Genomic DNA, 17538 nt, shown 5'->3' with positions numbered 1-17538 from the left:
TCCCACGTAATAAATCTAAACATCTGATCCTCCAACATCCTCCTGATCAGAAGAGATCAGGTGAGCCGGAGGATGACTCAGCCGAGGCCGCTGGGAAACAGGCTGCGGCCTGTGAAAAAGTTGGGTCAGGCATAACATTTGAGGGCTGGCTCACGTTCTGTCTCAAACTTTCACCCCCTCCTTGTTTCTATCACCATTCCCTCCTCGCCCAGACCAGACTTGTCTTTCAGATCTACAGAACTGGGATTTTGGATCGGGCAAGAGTCTTACTTTGTCGTCATCCCTGATTTTGTAGGTTCTGAGAATGGCTCAAGCACCTCAGGTTTGTGAATTGCCCTCCCTGCCAAGCAAAGCTACCGTGTTGGCCAACACATCAGCAGGTAGGAAGAATACGTGGCTCACCTGTTAGATAGAATCTGCCTGGTGTGTCCCTGTGTGGGTGGAAACCAAGGAGCGATGACTACCTATCTCAGTATCAATAAACACAAACCAGTGCAACTCTATACACCTTCACTGAGTGCCATTATGAACACAGCTTCTGCGTTACCCTCTGAGAAGACAGATGATACGATATAGTGCCTGTCCACAGTGCCTATGTCAGAGAACATGGTATAAAAAGCGTGTCCCTCATTTGATAGGAATAGCTACCAATCATTGAGCACCTACTCTAGGCTCCACGCTGTATTATATTTTCTCTAGTCTTCTCAACAACTCGCTCAGGCGGATAGATATTAGCCTCGTTTTGTTGATATGGAAACTGAGGCTCAAAGAGCTGATGTGATTTGTGCAGGTCAGGCACCTAGGGCAGCCCTCAGCTTTTGTGGAGGGCTACATGTCAGGGGAAGACAGAAGTCAAGGGCGTTGCAAACCTTCCATTCTTGGTCTCACACAGGCCTGGGTTGAAATCCCAGTTCTAGCACTTGTGGGGCCTTGGGAAAGCGGCTCCCTGTCTTGGCTTCTTCATCTATAGACTGAACAAAATACTCCATAAGACGATTGGAAAGATGAAATGAGACAATGTGGGCATTGCTCATTTCCCCAGAACGTTCAGGCACAAAGTGATTCATTTTGGTAGAGCATGCTCATCCCCTGGATTCCCGTGCCACTTCCTCACCAACTTCAGGTTTTTACTGAACCGCCACCTTCTGGGTGAGACCTTCCCTGGCCCCCCTGTCTAAAAGGCCAGCCCCACCCCAACTCTCCTGATCCCCTTCCCTACTTTATCACCAACTAATATATTAAAAATTGTACTTATTTATTTTTGTCTGTCTCCACCCACAGAAGGTGAAGTTTTTGAGACCTGGAATCTGTATTATTTCTGTATCATCCCAAGCACAAATATAGATTGGTTAAAGAATGAATGAAAACAAAACTAAACAAGAACCCCCAAACTTTTTGACACCAAAAGAATCTGGCTTTTTGAATTTGGCTTTTTCCTCACTACCTCTTTTCCCGGGGAACGTTACTTTAAAAGTCTTGGTTTCCTCCTTTGTAAAATAATGGTTTCTATTTTTAAGGCTGCTGGGGTGATTAAGTGACATATGTATAAAAAGTGACACATAGCAAGTGCTGAATAAATGCTGCTATTATCACTCAAAAGAATCTGACCAGTTGTTTAATGAAACTTCAATGAAACAGTCTGCCAATGAAACTCAAAGCTGAAGTGTCCAGCGGCCAGGCTCAATGGTTCAGCCCAGTTGTGCTCGGGGTTGGACTATAAACAGTCGAAGAGGTGTGAAACCGCTCCGTGTTCACAATCCAAGGCGGCCGTTAGGTTTGCTTCACCATTACCATCTCACCACAGGAGGCTGGGGCAGCTCCAATGACTTGCCCAAGGTCACTGCCTGGAAAGCCAGGGCACGCAGGGCCTGCACAAATCCTGCCTCTTGAAAGCGTATAACACACAGTCTCTTCTTCCAGGTTCTCGCTACAGTGTGGGAGGGTGGCACCCGTCTTCAGCCGGGCTTGTCGGGATCATCTCCTGCCATTCACATAACTGTTTTGACACTCAGTTTTCTGGCTCGCCTACATGGGAAATAAAATCCGCCCCTCACAGCTTTATGGCCAGGATCACAGGCGCGAAAAACGCTTTGGAAACTGGGCAGCGCTGTATGCATTACCCCTGCAAGAGGCATGAACACGGAACCCCCAACTTTCCGGTCCCAGAGCTCCTCCTGCATGCACTCCTAAGGCGGTAACGAGGAGTAGAAAGGAGGATTAACCCCTGAGCGGGTCTGGGCGTTTCTCCAGGAGGCGGGAGAGGAGTCCCGCCCCCGCCCCCGCCCCCGCCCCGCCCGCCGCCTGCCCGCCCTGCGCTCGGCTCCACGAGTCTCTCTCCCGCCCAGGCCCCGCTGCGCTCCCCGCCAGGCAGGCTCGGCACAGCACGGGCGGGCAGCCAGGATGCAGGCGGCGAACAAGGAGCACCTGTACAAGCTGCTGGTAATCGGCGACCTGGGCGTGGGCAAGACCAGCATCATTAAGCGCTACGTGCACCAGAACTTCTCCTCGCACTACCGGGCCACCATCGGCGTGGACTTCGCGCTCAAGGTGCTGCACTGGGACCCGGACACCGTGGTGCGCCTGCAGCTCTGGGACATCGCAGGTGAGAACCCGGGAAGGAGGTCAAGGGCGGGCGGGGGCGCCTCGCAGCCGGTTCCCAGCCCCCAGGAGAAGGGTGGCGGCCAAGGGGGCGAGCCAGGTCTCCGGGGGCGCTGCGCCGCCGAAAGAGACTCTTCCTGGTGGGTTGGAAAGTTGGTTTCAAAGAAAACAAAAAAGTTTCTCGCTGTCGCTGAAACTTGCAGCGCGTTCTCCGGCGCGTGGAGCTGTTGCTGTAACTCCCTCCCACGCGCGCTCCCGGGAGCCTTCTGCCCTGCGCGGCCTCTCCGGACGCAGAGGAGGACTATCTGGCGTTGCATTCAGCTCTTGGCCTCCAGCTCATTTTCCGGGCTTTGGGCTGGTGACGCGACCCTGAGTGTCATGCCCGCCTTCCTTGGCCAACCCAGGGGAAGCCCCTAGCCTAGACTGGTTCACAGCGGGAACCCAGGGAATTCCCGGCTCGAGGAGCCGCTCACTTTATTCCAACTTTCTTCTCTCTTCTCCCCTCAGTCAAGCGAGTATGAGGTTGTCTGCCTTGAGTAAGCCACATACTTACAGAGTTACAGTATTATTTCTCTCCCCTGCTCCTACACGCCATCTCTATCTCTCTGTCATCTCCCAAAAGGAGGTTGTGTAGATATTTTAGGGGCACTTTGGTCCAAGGGTTTATGACATTCACCATACGATTTCTTGATTTGGTCCTAAAATTTTCATTGAGAAACCTGGAAAATGAGACGTTTCCTTATAGTGTTTGAAATCAGAATTTGATTCCAAGAGTTTGTACCAGGAGTTAGGCACAGTGGAGTGTGAAGATGCAAAAGTGTCTACTCCGAGAGTGAGTGCCTGGACTGAAGCTGTTTGCAACCTGGCCCTGTACAGCCCCTCATTACTGGTCCTGGCTCTGCCACTCCGTAACTTCAGACAAGTCCCTGCAGCTCAGTGCATCCCTGCTCAGTGGAAATGGGGTTGGACAATGACAGACAGCTCAGGAATCTTCCTACTCAGAAGTTTTTTTTTTTTTTAAATTTAATTAATTTATTAAATCATTCTTTATTGTTGAAAGTATTACAGATGTCCCCTTTTCTCCTCCATTGACCTCCTCCAGCCCGCTCCATGCCCCAGGCCCTTACCATCCCATATATGCATGGCCTCATCTGTGTCCATGGGCCATGCATATATGCATACAAGGTCCCTGGTTGATTACTTCCCACCCACCCACCCACCCTCCCCCGACTTCCCTCTGATATACCACACTCTATTCTATGCTTCCATGTCTCTGGATCCACTCCATTCATCAGTTTATTTTGTTACTTAGATTCCACAAATGGTGCTCAGAAGTTTTAAGGTCCTCTGGGCCTCTGGTTGAATCTCTTCAATCCCACTTCACCTGTGACTGTTTTATGGTCTGTGGCACCAAGATCCTCTTGAGGTGCTGGACTGAACTAGCTGCTTCTCGTTCAGAAAATGGGTTCATTTTAGCTGGTGCATTCAACTGGAAACACTCTATCATGGCTTGAAGCAAGAACAAATGTGGAACCTTTTTGAAAGGGCATTTCTGATTCTTTGGGACTCCAGTGCCTCTTTAATCATCAGCTGCCAGGTCTTATGATAAATTCTTACGAAACACTGCTGGCATGGAGACAGATTCGTGCATTTAGAGTCATCTTCAGCAGCTTTTGCGGCACAGAGGTTATCAGACACTGGAAGATGTCATCAGCCACTATCTGATTGGGCTTTTCATCCAGAAAATCCACTATGAGTCAAGCACTTTTGTTGTTGCATTTTTGTGTCTGAAAACTCTTTTGGATGAGCTGGAAGAGTCCAGGGTTCAGGTTTAGAATTAACTTCCTGTTTGCCATAATTATTTAGTGTAAGTAAGGATGCGACCCCAGCATGTTATAGAATTCCCATAGGTCTCAGTGTCCTCCCCTGGCAGGGAAGAAAGAAAGAGCCTAAATTCCAGAGTCAAGCTGCCTTTGTCTGAATCCCTTTATCCCATATGTTGTGGGTGATTTTAGGTGAGTTCTCTAACCTACTGGTCTGTTTCCTTATCTTAAGTAGGCAAAATACTTTCTCCCAACCAATGAGAGGTAAGCAACTAACGAATGCTTAGCTAAAGATGCTAGTACCTTCTATATAGGGGAACTACAAGGATTATTGTTACAGTAGCTAGGAACATCAATGATGAGAATCACTGATCAGCTGCCTCCTGCATGCCCCCTACTGGGGATTGAGCCCACAACCCTGAGCATGTGCCCTGATCAGGAATGGAACCATGACCTCCTGGTTCATAGGTTGATGCTCAACCACTGAGCCATACTGGCTGGGCATTTTTTTTTTAAAACATGTATATGAAGGCTAGGTAAGAAACACATGATATAAATGCACTGATTAAATTCTAATAAATTATGTTCCTGGATTATGGTCCATATAATCTGTTCCAAAACACCATGTTTACCTTTGCCCATATTACAACATATTATCATGAGCAGTTCAACTCCCAAGCTTAGAAATGCCTCCCCAGCCTTGGTTCTGGACTAAGGGTGTGTAGAGACCATAGTCACAGGAGCTGGGGTAGGTAAGAAATCTGAGAAGCCTTGGAAAGTCACTTCTACAAATACAGTGGTGTGCGTGCAGCATCTCAGTAGGCAAGCTTCTTGTCCCAGAGCTGATGTTCTACAGTAACCTGTTCTTGGCAGCCTCCATCCTTAAAGCCCTGTAGGCTGAGTTAGAAGTTGGGCAACAGGCAAAGCTGGTTGGGGAAAATTGGGCCATTGTGGGAAGGGATGACTGGGGCATAGCACTAACATGTTTTAGGCCTCATAAGTAGCCCTGTGAGGGATGAATTCATGAAACCCAGCCTCAGCTGCCTTCCCAGACTCCAGTTAGCTAAGTATACTTTACTAGTACAGTACCTTCAAATCACAGCCTCACTCTTCAAACATAGCAATGCTTATCTTTCTCCTTTGGCCTCAACTCTGGTGTGTACCTGGAAAGAACAGGTAGTGAAGGCTGGTGGGCCTTGCTTAGAGAGGGTTGCGGGTGTGGATGAGAGAGAGACCTGCTTTGTCCTGATGGGATGTCAGGTCAACTTGCTACCGAGGGAATCTTGGCTCAGTTACACTCTTGATATTCATTTGGTTCAATGCCAAGTGGGGTCCTATTTGTCCAACATATTCCCATAGTATCTCCCTTGTGGCCCCTTAGACCGACCAGTCTGATCCCAAAAGACTCCAGGAAGTACCTTTCAGGGCGTGTGAACTTGGCCTTGAAACCAATGGGATAAATCCCACAAACCCCATAGGAGACTCACAGGGATCCCACCCTAGAGGAGCAGCTGGGCCAGCTGTGGCTTCAGAAGCTCTTGCTAGAGAGAAAAATTGAGTCACTGTGCCCAAGGCTACACAGCTAATCAGTGGCAGAGCTGGAGTTGACCCAGTTCTGTCTGTCTTGCAATCAAGTCATGCTGTTTACGGTCATAGGCCTGTGAGTGCCTGGTGTACAGGTGGGCCATGGGGGTTATGCCCTCTTCTTAAGGACTTGCTTCTTCTGTAGATGGGTTAGCTTTCCTTTTGCCTCCTATTTCTAATGGACTTCTGGATATTATTCAGGACCCCTGTGCAGACAGTGGCAGGAAATGGAATGAAAATGTGTTTATGAAGATTTGATTCTTAATTTTAGGTTTTATTCTTTTTAGAGATTTATCAGAAAAACAGTAAACAGAAAGTTCACACTTGAACTCTTTCTTCCCTTCTCCTCTCCAAATCTTAATGCTATTACCACTTTCAAAGAGAACTGTGCAATTTTCTCTAGAGCTCTTGACGTGCTTTGGGGCCTAGCTGTAGGGATTGGGGCAGAGGAATAGCAGCTAGCATTTCTTAAGGATTTATTCTTATAGTTGTCCACAGATGTTTAATTTTTAACTTCCCAGTAAAATAGCTCTTTAAATGGTCATGCTGGAATTTAAAAACTTGGCATTGAATCCAGCACCCAGGTTCCTAACTGCTTTGCTCTACTTCCCACAACTTAAAAAAGGAATACTTATACATGTTCTAAATTACAGATTCTAAATATATAATATTCTAAATAAATAATACTTGACAGTGGGAAAGCCACAAAACGTGGCTGGACCTGAGTTGCCACATCTCTAAAATGGCGATTGTTTGATTTTTCTGTGATATCATATTTGCACTGTGCTATCTCTGGCCATCTGTATCAGTTTTAATATATTCTACTCTCTTCAGGGAGTGTGTGGTCACTTATTTCAACCTCTTATTCCAAGTAATTAGTGCAGGTTACTTGGCTTCTATGTCTCAGTGTCCTGTCTGTTAACTGAGGATAATAGCAAAATCTGCATCTTAGATTTGTTAAAGGAATGAAATGAATTAATTCATGTGAAGCTGTGCCTGACACAAAATAAATGCTGAATGAATGTTAGCTATTACTCTTATTTTAATTGTTATTACAAACTGCTTTCACCCACATTTTCCAGCTTGTTCTTCCCAGCATCCCTGAGGGTGTAGGTAGAGCAGGTGTGTTAAATCTGTTTTGTATTAGAGAAGATTAAGAGTCAGAAAGGCAAAGGACCTGCCCAAGGTCACATGAGCTAGCAAGTGGCCTAGAAGAACAGGAACAGCAGAAAACCCAATTGTAGATTTAACCAGTGTTGTGGGAAATGAATTAAGTTGGTAGATTATTTAGAGCACAGTTCTTCACTATGTAAGCATTTCACCGCAAGACTCAATAATCAAGGCCTTTACATACTTAAAACAAGATCCAACTTATAAGAAAAACCTTTTCCTGCGGGGCAGCTCTGTACTAACTTTCCCAGCCTAGGCCTAGTGATGAGAAGCTTTGGAGGACATTACCTGTCCACCAGGCAGAGTGAGCGAGGGAGGCAGCCTGGACCTAGAACTGGGAGCCTCGGGACTCGGACTCCCCACACCGGAGGCCCTGAGATTCTGTGGGTCGGAGTGGTGTGTTGTTTTAGAGGTTATAACGTGCTTCCGCGTGGGTTTGGGCTTGACCATCTTTTCAGTATCTATTTCAAAATACTGTGATTCTCCAAGGAGTTTTACAAGAAGGATCTGAAATATCAATATAACCTAGAAATGTAGAAAGAGCTACATTTGGAACCACTATGTCAAACACACACACACACACACACACACACACACACACACACACACAAGCATATCTAATTGGGGCTGCTCTCCGCTGGGCAGTTTACTGCCTGGCTAATGGCAGATTTTCTAATTACCATATAGACTAAAAGGCTCTATGCTTACAGGTGGATAATATGTACACTGAGCAAAAGGGTGAACTTTCAAAGTAGGGGCAGGGATGTGTGTGAAAGCACCGCAGGGCTTCTTGCAGGACAGTCATTAGAACACATGAGCACTGGGCACATGGGACTTGCCCCCTCATCTAGAACTTAGAGAACTGGTTCAGGCAGGAGAGCGCATAGCAGACGGACCAAGGAAAGCTAAGTCCTTTGACGGAAGGAGGGCATGGAGAGGAGCAACTCTTATGTGTGTGGTTGTTTTCTTCAGCAGATTTGTATATTAAATGCCTGGTCATGTGTTAAGCACTGTGCTGGGTGAGGGGGAAACAAAGTAGGATAAAGAATGGAACAAGACTTGATTCCTGGCTTCAAAAAGTTCACAGTTTTAGTGGCCATGATGGCCCAAAGCAAGTCACTGTAATTGTGAGTGAAGGGTATCGATGCAGGTAACTCCAAAATACTCTGGTGGGACACACAGGGTTCTGGCCACACCACACCCAGCCAAGTCTCTGAGATTAAACCTGAGCAGGCAGGACAAGCTCTAATTCAGCGGTTCTCAACCTGTGGGTCGCGACCCCTTTGGCGGCCAAACGACCCTTTCACAGGGGTCGCCTAAGACCATCCTGCATATCAGATATTTACATTACGATTCATAACAGTAGCAACATTACAGTTATGAAGTAGCAGCAAAAATAACTTTATGGTTGGGTCACAACGTGAGGAACTGTATTGAAAGGGCCAGAAGGTTGAGAATCACTGCTCTAACTAGTCTGATATTTCCTGTGCTTGTACCTAGCACTGGTTACTCCCTGTGACTGACTTCAGGCTGGACAGCTTGAGACAGAAGTTCATTCTCTGGCCCTCTCTAATTCTGTCTCCTTCTCTTGAGGCTCTCATGCATTCTCATGGCTTTAAACACTATGCTGACAGCTCCAAAACTGTGCATCTGACCTTGACTTCTTATGAGCTCCAGACATATAGTTCTCTCTTCCTGTTGGGCATCTTTTTTTATGATATCTCATTTATCTTGCAAGATCAATATGTCAATAGCAAGGTTGCATTAAAAAACAGGATTTGAGTTCTATTAATAAAGTAATATATGCTCAACGTAGCAAAATTGGAAAGTACAAAAGGATGCAACAACAAAGGAATACAAATAGACAATATCCACAATCAACCCTCTTAAGGATAAATAGCAAAGTGTGCTATTTGTAAGTCTAAACTAGACATTTTTAGCTTAGACTAAACCACACACCCTGGACTTTCTAGTTTGTGTTAACTATACTTCTTTCTCCCACTCACTAGACTTGAAACCTTGGCCATCTTTTCTCCTTCTTCTTTGACCTGCACACACCATGAATCTCCAAATCAGATAGTGATTATGCCTCATCTGCCACTCACTTCCCTGGCCCGGGGACAGCACTAGCAAATCCTGAACTGTTCTGCTGGCATACCACCTGGCTCCTGCTCTTATATCTCCCAAGGTTAAGTTTATCTTTCCAGGACATCACGGTGGTGGCTATGCATTGCCTATAGATTATATACATCATGATGAGAAGAATTAAAGTGGTGGGGATGAGGGTGCTGGGAGGGCTGGAGATTAGAAGGAGCACAGATTCTAAGTCATGGAGCTATTGAGGGAGGAGTGTGTGGGGTGCTAGCAAGTAAGAGGTGACCGGAGTCCTTGAGGCCTGGCCATGACAAAAGGAAACCCAGCATCTGTCTCACTGTGGCCTTGTCAGAAACACAGTTACTCTCAGGACAGGCAAAGTGGCACTGAAATAATTTTTCTTTTTGTTTTACTGCATTTTATTAAAATAGTAGTTTTAAAACTTGAGGATTTGAGAGGTATAACATCTTGCCTGAGAAAACGTTTTCATTCACTTGAAAAGCAGAGGAATTTGGGGGGGGTGTGAAATGGATAAATCTTTGCTTTTATGGAATCTGAGTCTAATGGGGCATAAAGATATTATAAGCTAATCATGGAGATGATTGCTTAATCACTGTTTTTGATGAGTTCTCTGAATGGGAAGTATCAGGTGTTAAAAAGGAAGCAAAAAATGGGGCTTACCCTCGGCATGGGGTGGAAGTGAGGAGACATAGTGAGAACTGTGGGTAAGCTGGCATCGCTACAGATTACAATGTGTGAGGAGAAGGTGGTGAGATAGAAACAGCAAATTAGGAAGGAAGGTGTATGCTGAACAAGGTGAAGAGCGATAATTCCTTGCATTTATCAATTTGCCATAGCAATCTTTGTAGTTTTAACACCACAATTATGCTGGAAACTAGGTCGTACTATTTCCAGTTTTATTGGTGAGGAAACTGGGCCAAGTGTAAGTAGAACATGATGCCTGGTCCATAGTAGTTGCTCAATAAACGCGGTTTGGTATTAAGCAATTACTGGGGTTGACATTGGAGTCATCACTTGCCCGAAAGCATTTGTTGAGGCTAGCTGTCCTGTGGTAGGCTTAGAGCCCTCCTCCCACCCCACTTTTCTGATGATTAGCTTTGGGGAATCCTGCAAAGCTTTCCAACCGTGGAAAACCCTCTTTATTTCTTTCACTCAGTTTGACTCTGAGATGGATATTCTCCGAGGAATATGGTGGCCCCAGTGCTCCTGGGCTGGAAATCAGGTTTATTGTGTCAAGGGAGGATTCTGATCTCCTATGTGGGTGTACTAGAGTCGCCTTCCTCAACTTGACAGGGTCATGTCGTGACGATAGCCTGGGGTTCCAAACTACTAAGTTCCACTAATTTTTTTCAGCTGTTTAAGTATTTGGTTAAACGATTATATGATCATACATTACTTTTTAACACAGACAATGGTGTGGTGAAGGTCTGGGAGGGGTGGGTGCAGAGTGGAGGGGGGTCAATGGAAAAAACACACACAAAGGGGACATCGGTAATACTTTCAACCATAAAGATACATGAAAAAAAATAAATTGCTCTTTGAAAATAACTCAGGTTTTAACTCCCCCCTTTCCTCATGCCCTTCCATTTCCAACCGTCAAATTCTGTCTTTTCTACCTTGAAAAATAACTCTTGTTCCTCCTTTCAGTAGCCACGTCTTCTTCACAACCCACCTGAACTGCTGTAGCAGCTTCCTAATAGCCATCCTTCCTCAAGCTTCCCCACCCATCAGTCTGTGATCCACAGAGGTGAGACTTCTCAGGATGGGGCTGTTATCCTGTTAGATATTCTCTGTTGGCTTCCTTCAGTGGATCCCCGTCACCTTCAGAATCCCACCTCCTTCAGGAAATCTCTATTGAGCCCATGCGACTGGGAGACACTGTTTCTCTGCTCCCATAATATCCCAGGCTTACCCCAGATTAGAGGTCCTCTTCTACTGCATTGGAATGTCATTTCCTTCCAAACTGTCACCTAGGACCTGGCATAGTACTTGGTACTTAGTAAGTGCTCAATGAGTATTTGTTCAGTACGAAGTTTTTCAGTCAACTCTTTCATCACTGCTTTAATTCGAAGGTATATCAGTTGTGTAAAATTTTTTTCTATAAAACAAAATAAACTTAATTTTGTTCATGCTTGAAAGACTTCATAATTTTATGAACATTAACATATAAAAGTGCATACATTTTGGAATCCATATATATGGTAAGCTCTTTTCTTAAGGGGGCATTCTAATTTATTTTTTCACCATAAAAACTGGGGAGTGGCCCTAGCCAGTTTGCTCAGTGGATAGTGTCGGCCTGCGGACTGAAGGGTCCCTGGTTACAGGCTCGATCCCCAGCCTTGGTTGGGGTGCATATGGGAGGCAACCAATCTATGTATGTCTTTCACATTGATGCTTCTCTCTCTGTGTCTCTGCCCTTCGCTTCCACTCTCTCTAAAAAAATCAATGGAAAAATATCCTTGGGTAAGGATTAACAAAAACTGGGGAGTGACTTTAAAGACCATTCTTTAAAAAAAAAATAGCCGAAACCGGTTTGGCTCAGTGGATAGAGCGTCGGCCTGCGGACTGAAGGGTCCCGGGTTCGATTCCGGTCAGGGGCATGTGCCTGGGTTGCGGGCATATCCCCAGTGGGAGATGTGCGGGAGGCAGCTGATCGATGTTTCTAACTCTCTATCTCTCTCCCTTCCTCTCTGTAAAGAATCAATAAAATATATAAAAAAAAAGAAAAAAAATATTTATTGATTTCAGAGAGGAAGAAAGGAGAGAGAGAGAGAAACATCAATGATGAGAGAGAATCATTGATGGGCTGCCTCCTGCATGCCTCCTACTGGGGATCAAGCCTGCAACCCTGGCATGTGTTCTGACCAGGAATTGAACCATGACCTCCTGGTTCATAGGTGGATGCTCAACCACTGAGCCTCACTAGCTGGGCTAAAGACCATTCTTAAAAACTGTGCTTCCTCATTTAAGAAAGTCTTCATAATTTGAAGTGAAATGTGAGTCATTTGGAAGTAAAATGACAAAATTTTATGATTTTTGGAGACAGTAGATAAAGTAATGACTTCATGAAAGATCATTTTCAGAGAGTTAAAATCTTGAGAGCCCAGCAAACCAAATCCTTTATTTTACAGACGAGGAAGCTATGATTTGAAAGGGCAGGAGTCACATTAGTTTCTCAGGCTCATGGAGAGTTAATGGTAGAACGGGAACCAGTATGTAGGCTCCTGTGATTTATTAGTGATGAGATTTGAATAATTAAAAACTATTTTTTAACGCAAGACATTTTGGTGTTTTAAGTACTGGGGCACACAAATAATTGAGTTTGGTAGCCGCCCCGCCCTGTAGGAGTTCATGCAGTGAAGAAGAGAGGATGCCCAGAGGCACCCACAGTCTGGCCACACGGGACATTCCTAATATAATTTCCTCCCACCCCACCCTCCATCATGAGGCTTAACATCTGGCCATTTGAACTCCTTGCTATTCCTTATTCACACCCCATGGTATTGTCCCTGTGCCTTTGCTCCTGCTCTTCTTGCCGGTTAACAAGTGAGCCCCTCCCTTTATTTCCATGTATCTAATTCCTACCTGATGTTTAAGACAATTCTGAAAGGGCAACTCCTCTACAGAGACTTCCCTAATTTTCTCATTCCAGTGGTAACTTCTGCCTCCCCTGAGACACATGCAACTTTTTAAATTCCCTTCTAGCCCTTCTCCCCTTAGCAATCAACATATTACATTATTTTGCACTTCTCTAAATATCTTTCTTTTTTAGCAGACCTCATTATATAATTTAGTGAATGACTGTGGAGTCAGCAAAGAAGAAGGAGGAGACCAAGCCAGGGCAAGTTTTGAAAGAGAAAGGAAAACAGTTTAAGAAGAGGATAGTCCTGGCTCGGTGGCTTAGTTGGAGCATTGTCCCATACCCCAGAAGGTTGCGGGTTTGATGCTCAGTCAGGGTCCATACCTAGGCTTTGGGTTCAATCCCTGGTTGGGGAGACAACCAATCAATGTTTTTCTCTCTCCCTTCCTCTTTCTCTAAAAATCAATAAAAATATATCCTCCTGCGAGGATTAAAAAATAAAGAAGAAGAAGAGGATAGGCAATCATTGCAAATGTCTGAAGGAAATCACTTTCTGCTCTGCCTCTTCTTTGTGCAGCCTGTGTTATCCTGATACATTATTTAACCTTTCTTCCCCATCAGCCTTCTCTAAATCTTTTCTCTCAAGAGGAGGGGTGAAAAGATTTAGCTTCTTGTGTCATGTAGAATCTCAGCTTCACTTTCTGAAAATGGTTACATTAGCTCCCTAGTTTAATGGTGACAGAGGAATTATCTACAGTGTCAAGGATTCATACAAATTTCGATCGAAAGTGTAAGGTGAAATTTAGAACAAATTAATTTAAATTGCTTGTTGGGAGGACTGTTCTTCCATACAATGGCATAAATAGCCACCATGTATTGGGTGTCAGGCATGGTGCTATGCATTTTTATGTATTATTTCATTTATTATGCACAATGAGCTTGTCATAGAGACAAGAGAACTGGGTTTAGACAGACTAGATTAGAAAACATAAACAAGCAAAAAAATGCATAAAACTTTTAAATGACACAGTAAGTGATAGTGCTGAGATATAAACTGAGACTTGTTTATTTATAAATCCCATTTTCTGACCTAACCGGTTTGGCTCAGTGGATAGAGCGTTGGCCTGCGGACTGGAGGGTCCTGGGCTTGATTATGGTCAAGGTCGCGTACCTAGGTTTCGGGCTTGATCACTGGCCCTGGCAGGGGAACGTGCAGGAGGCAACCAATCGATGTGTCTCTCTCACATCTCTCTCCCTTCCACTCTAAAAATCAATGGAAAAATATCCTCAGGTGAGGACTAACAACAACAACAACAACAACAACAACAACAACAACAACAACAAATTCTCAAGTGAGGGTTAACAAAAATAAATAAATAGATAATAAAAATAAATAAATCCCATTTTCTAACCACTCTATTCTAATATTTCCCAGTGGGTGATATAGCAATGCAATAGTTTTCACAAATGATAAATTGTTTAAGTTGCATTTAGAAGATACACATTATTTATTTTAAAGCAATAACTTACTATGTCTTTGAACCTTTCCACTTTTGGGTAGAGCTAAGACTTGAATCCGCTGTATTTTTTGCACACAGCACTGCTATGGGCATGTAGTGGTTTGACTTAATAACAACCATCTTAAATACTACCTTCAGGAATTCACAGTGACAGAGGGACACAAGTCTCTAGTTTGAGTATTAAAGATAAGAATAGCTATGATGCTTGATGGGATTGGAATAAAAATTGTCTTATACAGAGGAGTGTGGTATGCATATTTTTATTTTAAAGAAAACAATACTTTAAACTAGGCATCACCACTCTCACTTCCTGTCTTTCATTTATCTTCACATGACTTTTGTTTGTTATTACGCAAACTGTGAAAACCCAGTTTCAAGACAGTATGATCACATGAAAAGGAATGTAGCTTGATCTAATGTTAAAATTGTGAATTACCTCAAGTTAGTAGTTCCCGAGATTTTTGATTGATCTTAAGAACCACTGTGCACCCCAGAGTACCATGGCTTACATTTGGGGAATTTTTGCTATTGAGGAACCTGGAAATTCTTTAAGAATGACACTCTGGCCCTAACCAGTTTGGCTCAGTGGATAGAGCATCGGCCTGCGGACTGAAGGGTCCCAGGTTCAATTCCGGTCAAGGGCATGTACCTTGGTTTCGGGCACATCCCCAGTAGGGGGTGTGCAGGAGGCAGCTGATCGATGTTTCTCTTTCATCGATGTTTCTAACTCTCTATCCCTCTCTCTCTTCCTCTCTGTAAAAAAATCAATAAAATATATTACAAAAAAAAAAAAAAAAAAAAGAATGACACTGGCCCTGGCTGGGTAGCTCAGTTGGTTAGTGTCACCTGATATGTCAAGCTTATGGGCTCGATCCCCATCAGGGCACATACAAGAATCAACCAATGAATGCATAAATAAGTGGAACAACAAAAATCGATGTTTCTTCTCTCTGTCTCTCTGTCTCTTTTTCTTTCTTACTCTCTCTAAAATTAATAAAAAAAAGTTTTTTAAAAGGGTGAAACCCTTAGAGCCCAGGGCCTCTTTGAGTTACTTATAAAAGTATCTTTAAAGCTTACTTAGAGGTTATGTCTCAAATGCTAAATAATTCAGAATTAGCTCCCCCCTCCCCGCCCCCTGCCAATACATTTGGGCTTAGAGTTCAGATATTTTTAGGTAGTTTGGTAGGTATTTGTTTAGACTTTAATTAGTTTAATTGAAAATATAAGATGCTGATTTTTATATCTTGATTTATGTCAACCTTTTCTGTGGATTGGTTTCATTCTCCCCACCCCAAAATCCAACATTGGTTATGACATTACAATATGATCTTATTTCTCCATCCAAGTTAATTATTTCATTAAACTGAGTAACGTTGAACCCCAATCAAAATAAATTCTGATAAAAATCTCATGGGATACTGGGATGCTAATTTTCACACACACACACACACACACACACTGCCTTAAATTTAAATATAAATTCAGAATTTAATGAAAATGCAGGGTGAGGCAAAAGTAGGCTTACAGTTGTGAGTATGTGAAACAGTTTATTTTTGTATTATTAATTACTAGAGCCCTGGTGCACAAAATTCATGCACGGATGAAGGGGGTCCCTCAGCCCAGCCTCCACCGTCTCCAATCTGGGACCCCTCGGACATCCCTCTCGCAATCTGGGACCGCTGGCTCCTAACCGTTCACCAGCCTGCCTGCTTGATTGCCCCTAACCACTCTGCCTGGTGGCCTGATCACCCCTAACTGCCCTCCCCTGCCAGCCTGATTGCCCCTAACTGCAATCCCCTGTCAGCTTGATCTCCCCTAACTGCTCCTTTCCAGCCTGATTGCCCCTAACCGCGTCTGCCTCAGCCCTTGCCATTGTGGCTTTGTCTGGAAGGAGGACTGGACAACCGGGAGATGTCTGGTCTATCTGGTCTAATTAGCATATTACCCTTATATTAGTATAGATTGTATTATTTTCTATATGAACAACTGTAAACCTACTTTCCCCCCACCCTGTATTTTTTAAATTTAACTTAAAAAACAGATCACTATAATCTATCCATCCTTCCTTTCTATAATGCTATTATTTATGGATATCTAAGAAACCAATTGTTACTTTTTGTCATCTTATTCTTTTGCACATATTACCTTAATTCAATACACTGTATCTAGATTTACCTTCTTGTTGAATAGAGGTAAGATGTGCCTATGAGGGATGATAGCCAGTTGTAAGATGAAACGAGAACCATTGTTCATGGGGGAACTAAAGAAATTGCATAAAGAGCTTGGGTGGCTCTGAATTGGGGACAGATTTTTTTCAGAGTGGATCTTAAGAAGGAGCAAGTAAGGCATAGAAAGTAAATGAGTTGGATCAGAGATCTTGTTTTATTCAATTCATTCCTCTTCCTGTTGGGGTTCCCTCTCCCAAAAAATAATCAATATTAAAAATCGTTGCTTCATTCTGTAAAGAGTACTTGTATCACCAGTTCCATTCTATTGCGCAAGTCCTTCCTGAGCATAAACTAAGAGCCTCTCAGAGTGCGTGTGCTATGGAGACGTAAGGAGACAGTGACTGAGTAACGCATTGTGGGCTCAAGGAATCTGCAGTGTAACTGGAGACACAGGCTGCAGAGGCGTACAGCACATCAGAAGCAGTGCAGGGCAGGGCAGGGCGAGCAGGTGATCCATGGCAGAGCTGTGTGCCTACTGAGGAGGAAAGAGTTGAGTATGGGGCCAAGTAGTCGGGACAGGCTGCCAGAATGTAGGGTTTGGTACAACCTTGAAGAAGAGGTAGAATTTAGGTAGAGAATAAGGGAAGGGTATGTTCCAATGGGAGTAGGGGTGCTATGGAATGAGTGGGCATGAAATCAGGAAGCAGAACTTAACAGAGCCTAGCAAGGCATAGTTTTGGGCAGTATCCTGATTTTAGTCTGAGGAATATCCTTGACCTTGTAGATCAAGGTGTGTAACCTTGAAAATTCCATAGGAGTCCAGAGGGTAAAATAAAGGAACTATTTCTCTACTTGGCAAATGCTTACTTGTTTTCTTTTCGAAAGCTTCTGTTCTCAATACTAGACCCACCCAAGCTACTGCTCTCTATTTTCCTAGGAAGCGCAAGCAAAGCTTCCCCCAAATCCTGGCTCCCATTTTG

The 17538-nt window shown here is 44.1% G+C and overlaps 1 protein-coding gene across 1 annotated transcript in view; it reads left to right on the top strand.

The window, feature by feature from the left end:
• The first annotated feature begins 1541 nt into the window (after nt 1-1541).
• Nucleotides 1542-17538, top strand: part of RAB38 (RAB38, member RAS oncogene family) — a 52083-nt gene continuing 36086 nt past the window's right edge. Inside the window, exon 1 of the mRNA XM_081099881.1 lies at nt 1542-2602. Coding sequence (XP_080956007.1) covers nt 2401-2602 — 202 coding nt within the window. The 5' untranslated portion in view covers nt 1542-2400. The remainder of the gene's footprint in view (nt 2603-17538) is intronic.

Source organism: Myotis nattereri (assembly GCF_964212035.1).
Source record: "Myotis nattereri genome assembly, chromosome: 9".
Lineage (NCBI taxonomy): Eukaryota > Metazoa > Chordata > Mammalia > Chiroptera > Vespertilionidae > Myotis > Myotis nattereri.
Note: the sequence above shows the minus strand (reverse complement) of the source record. Positions and strands in the feature narration are given on the sequence as shown.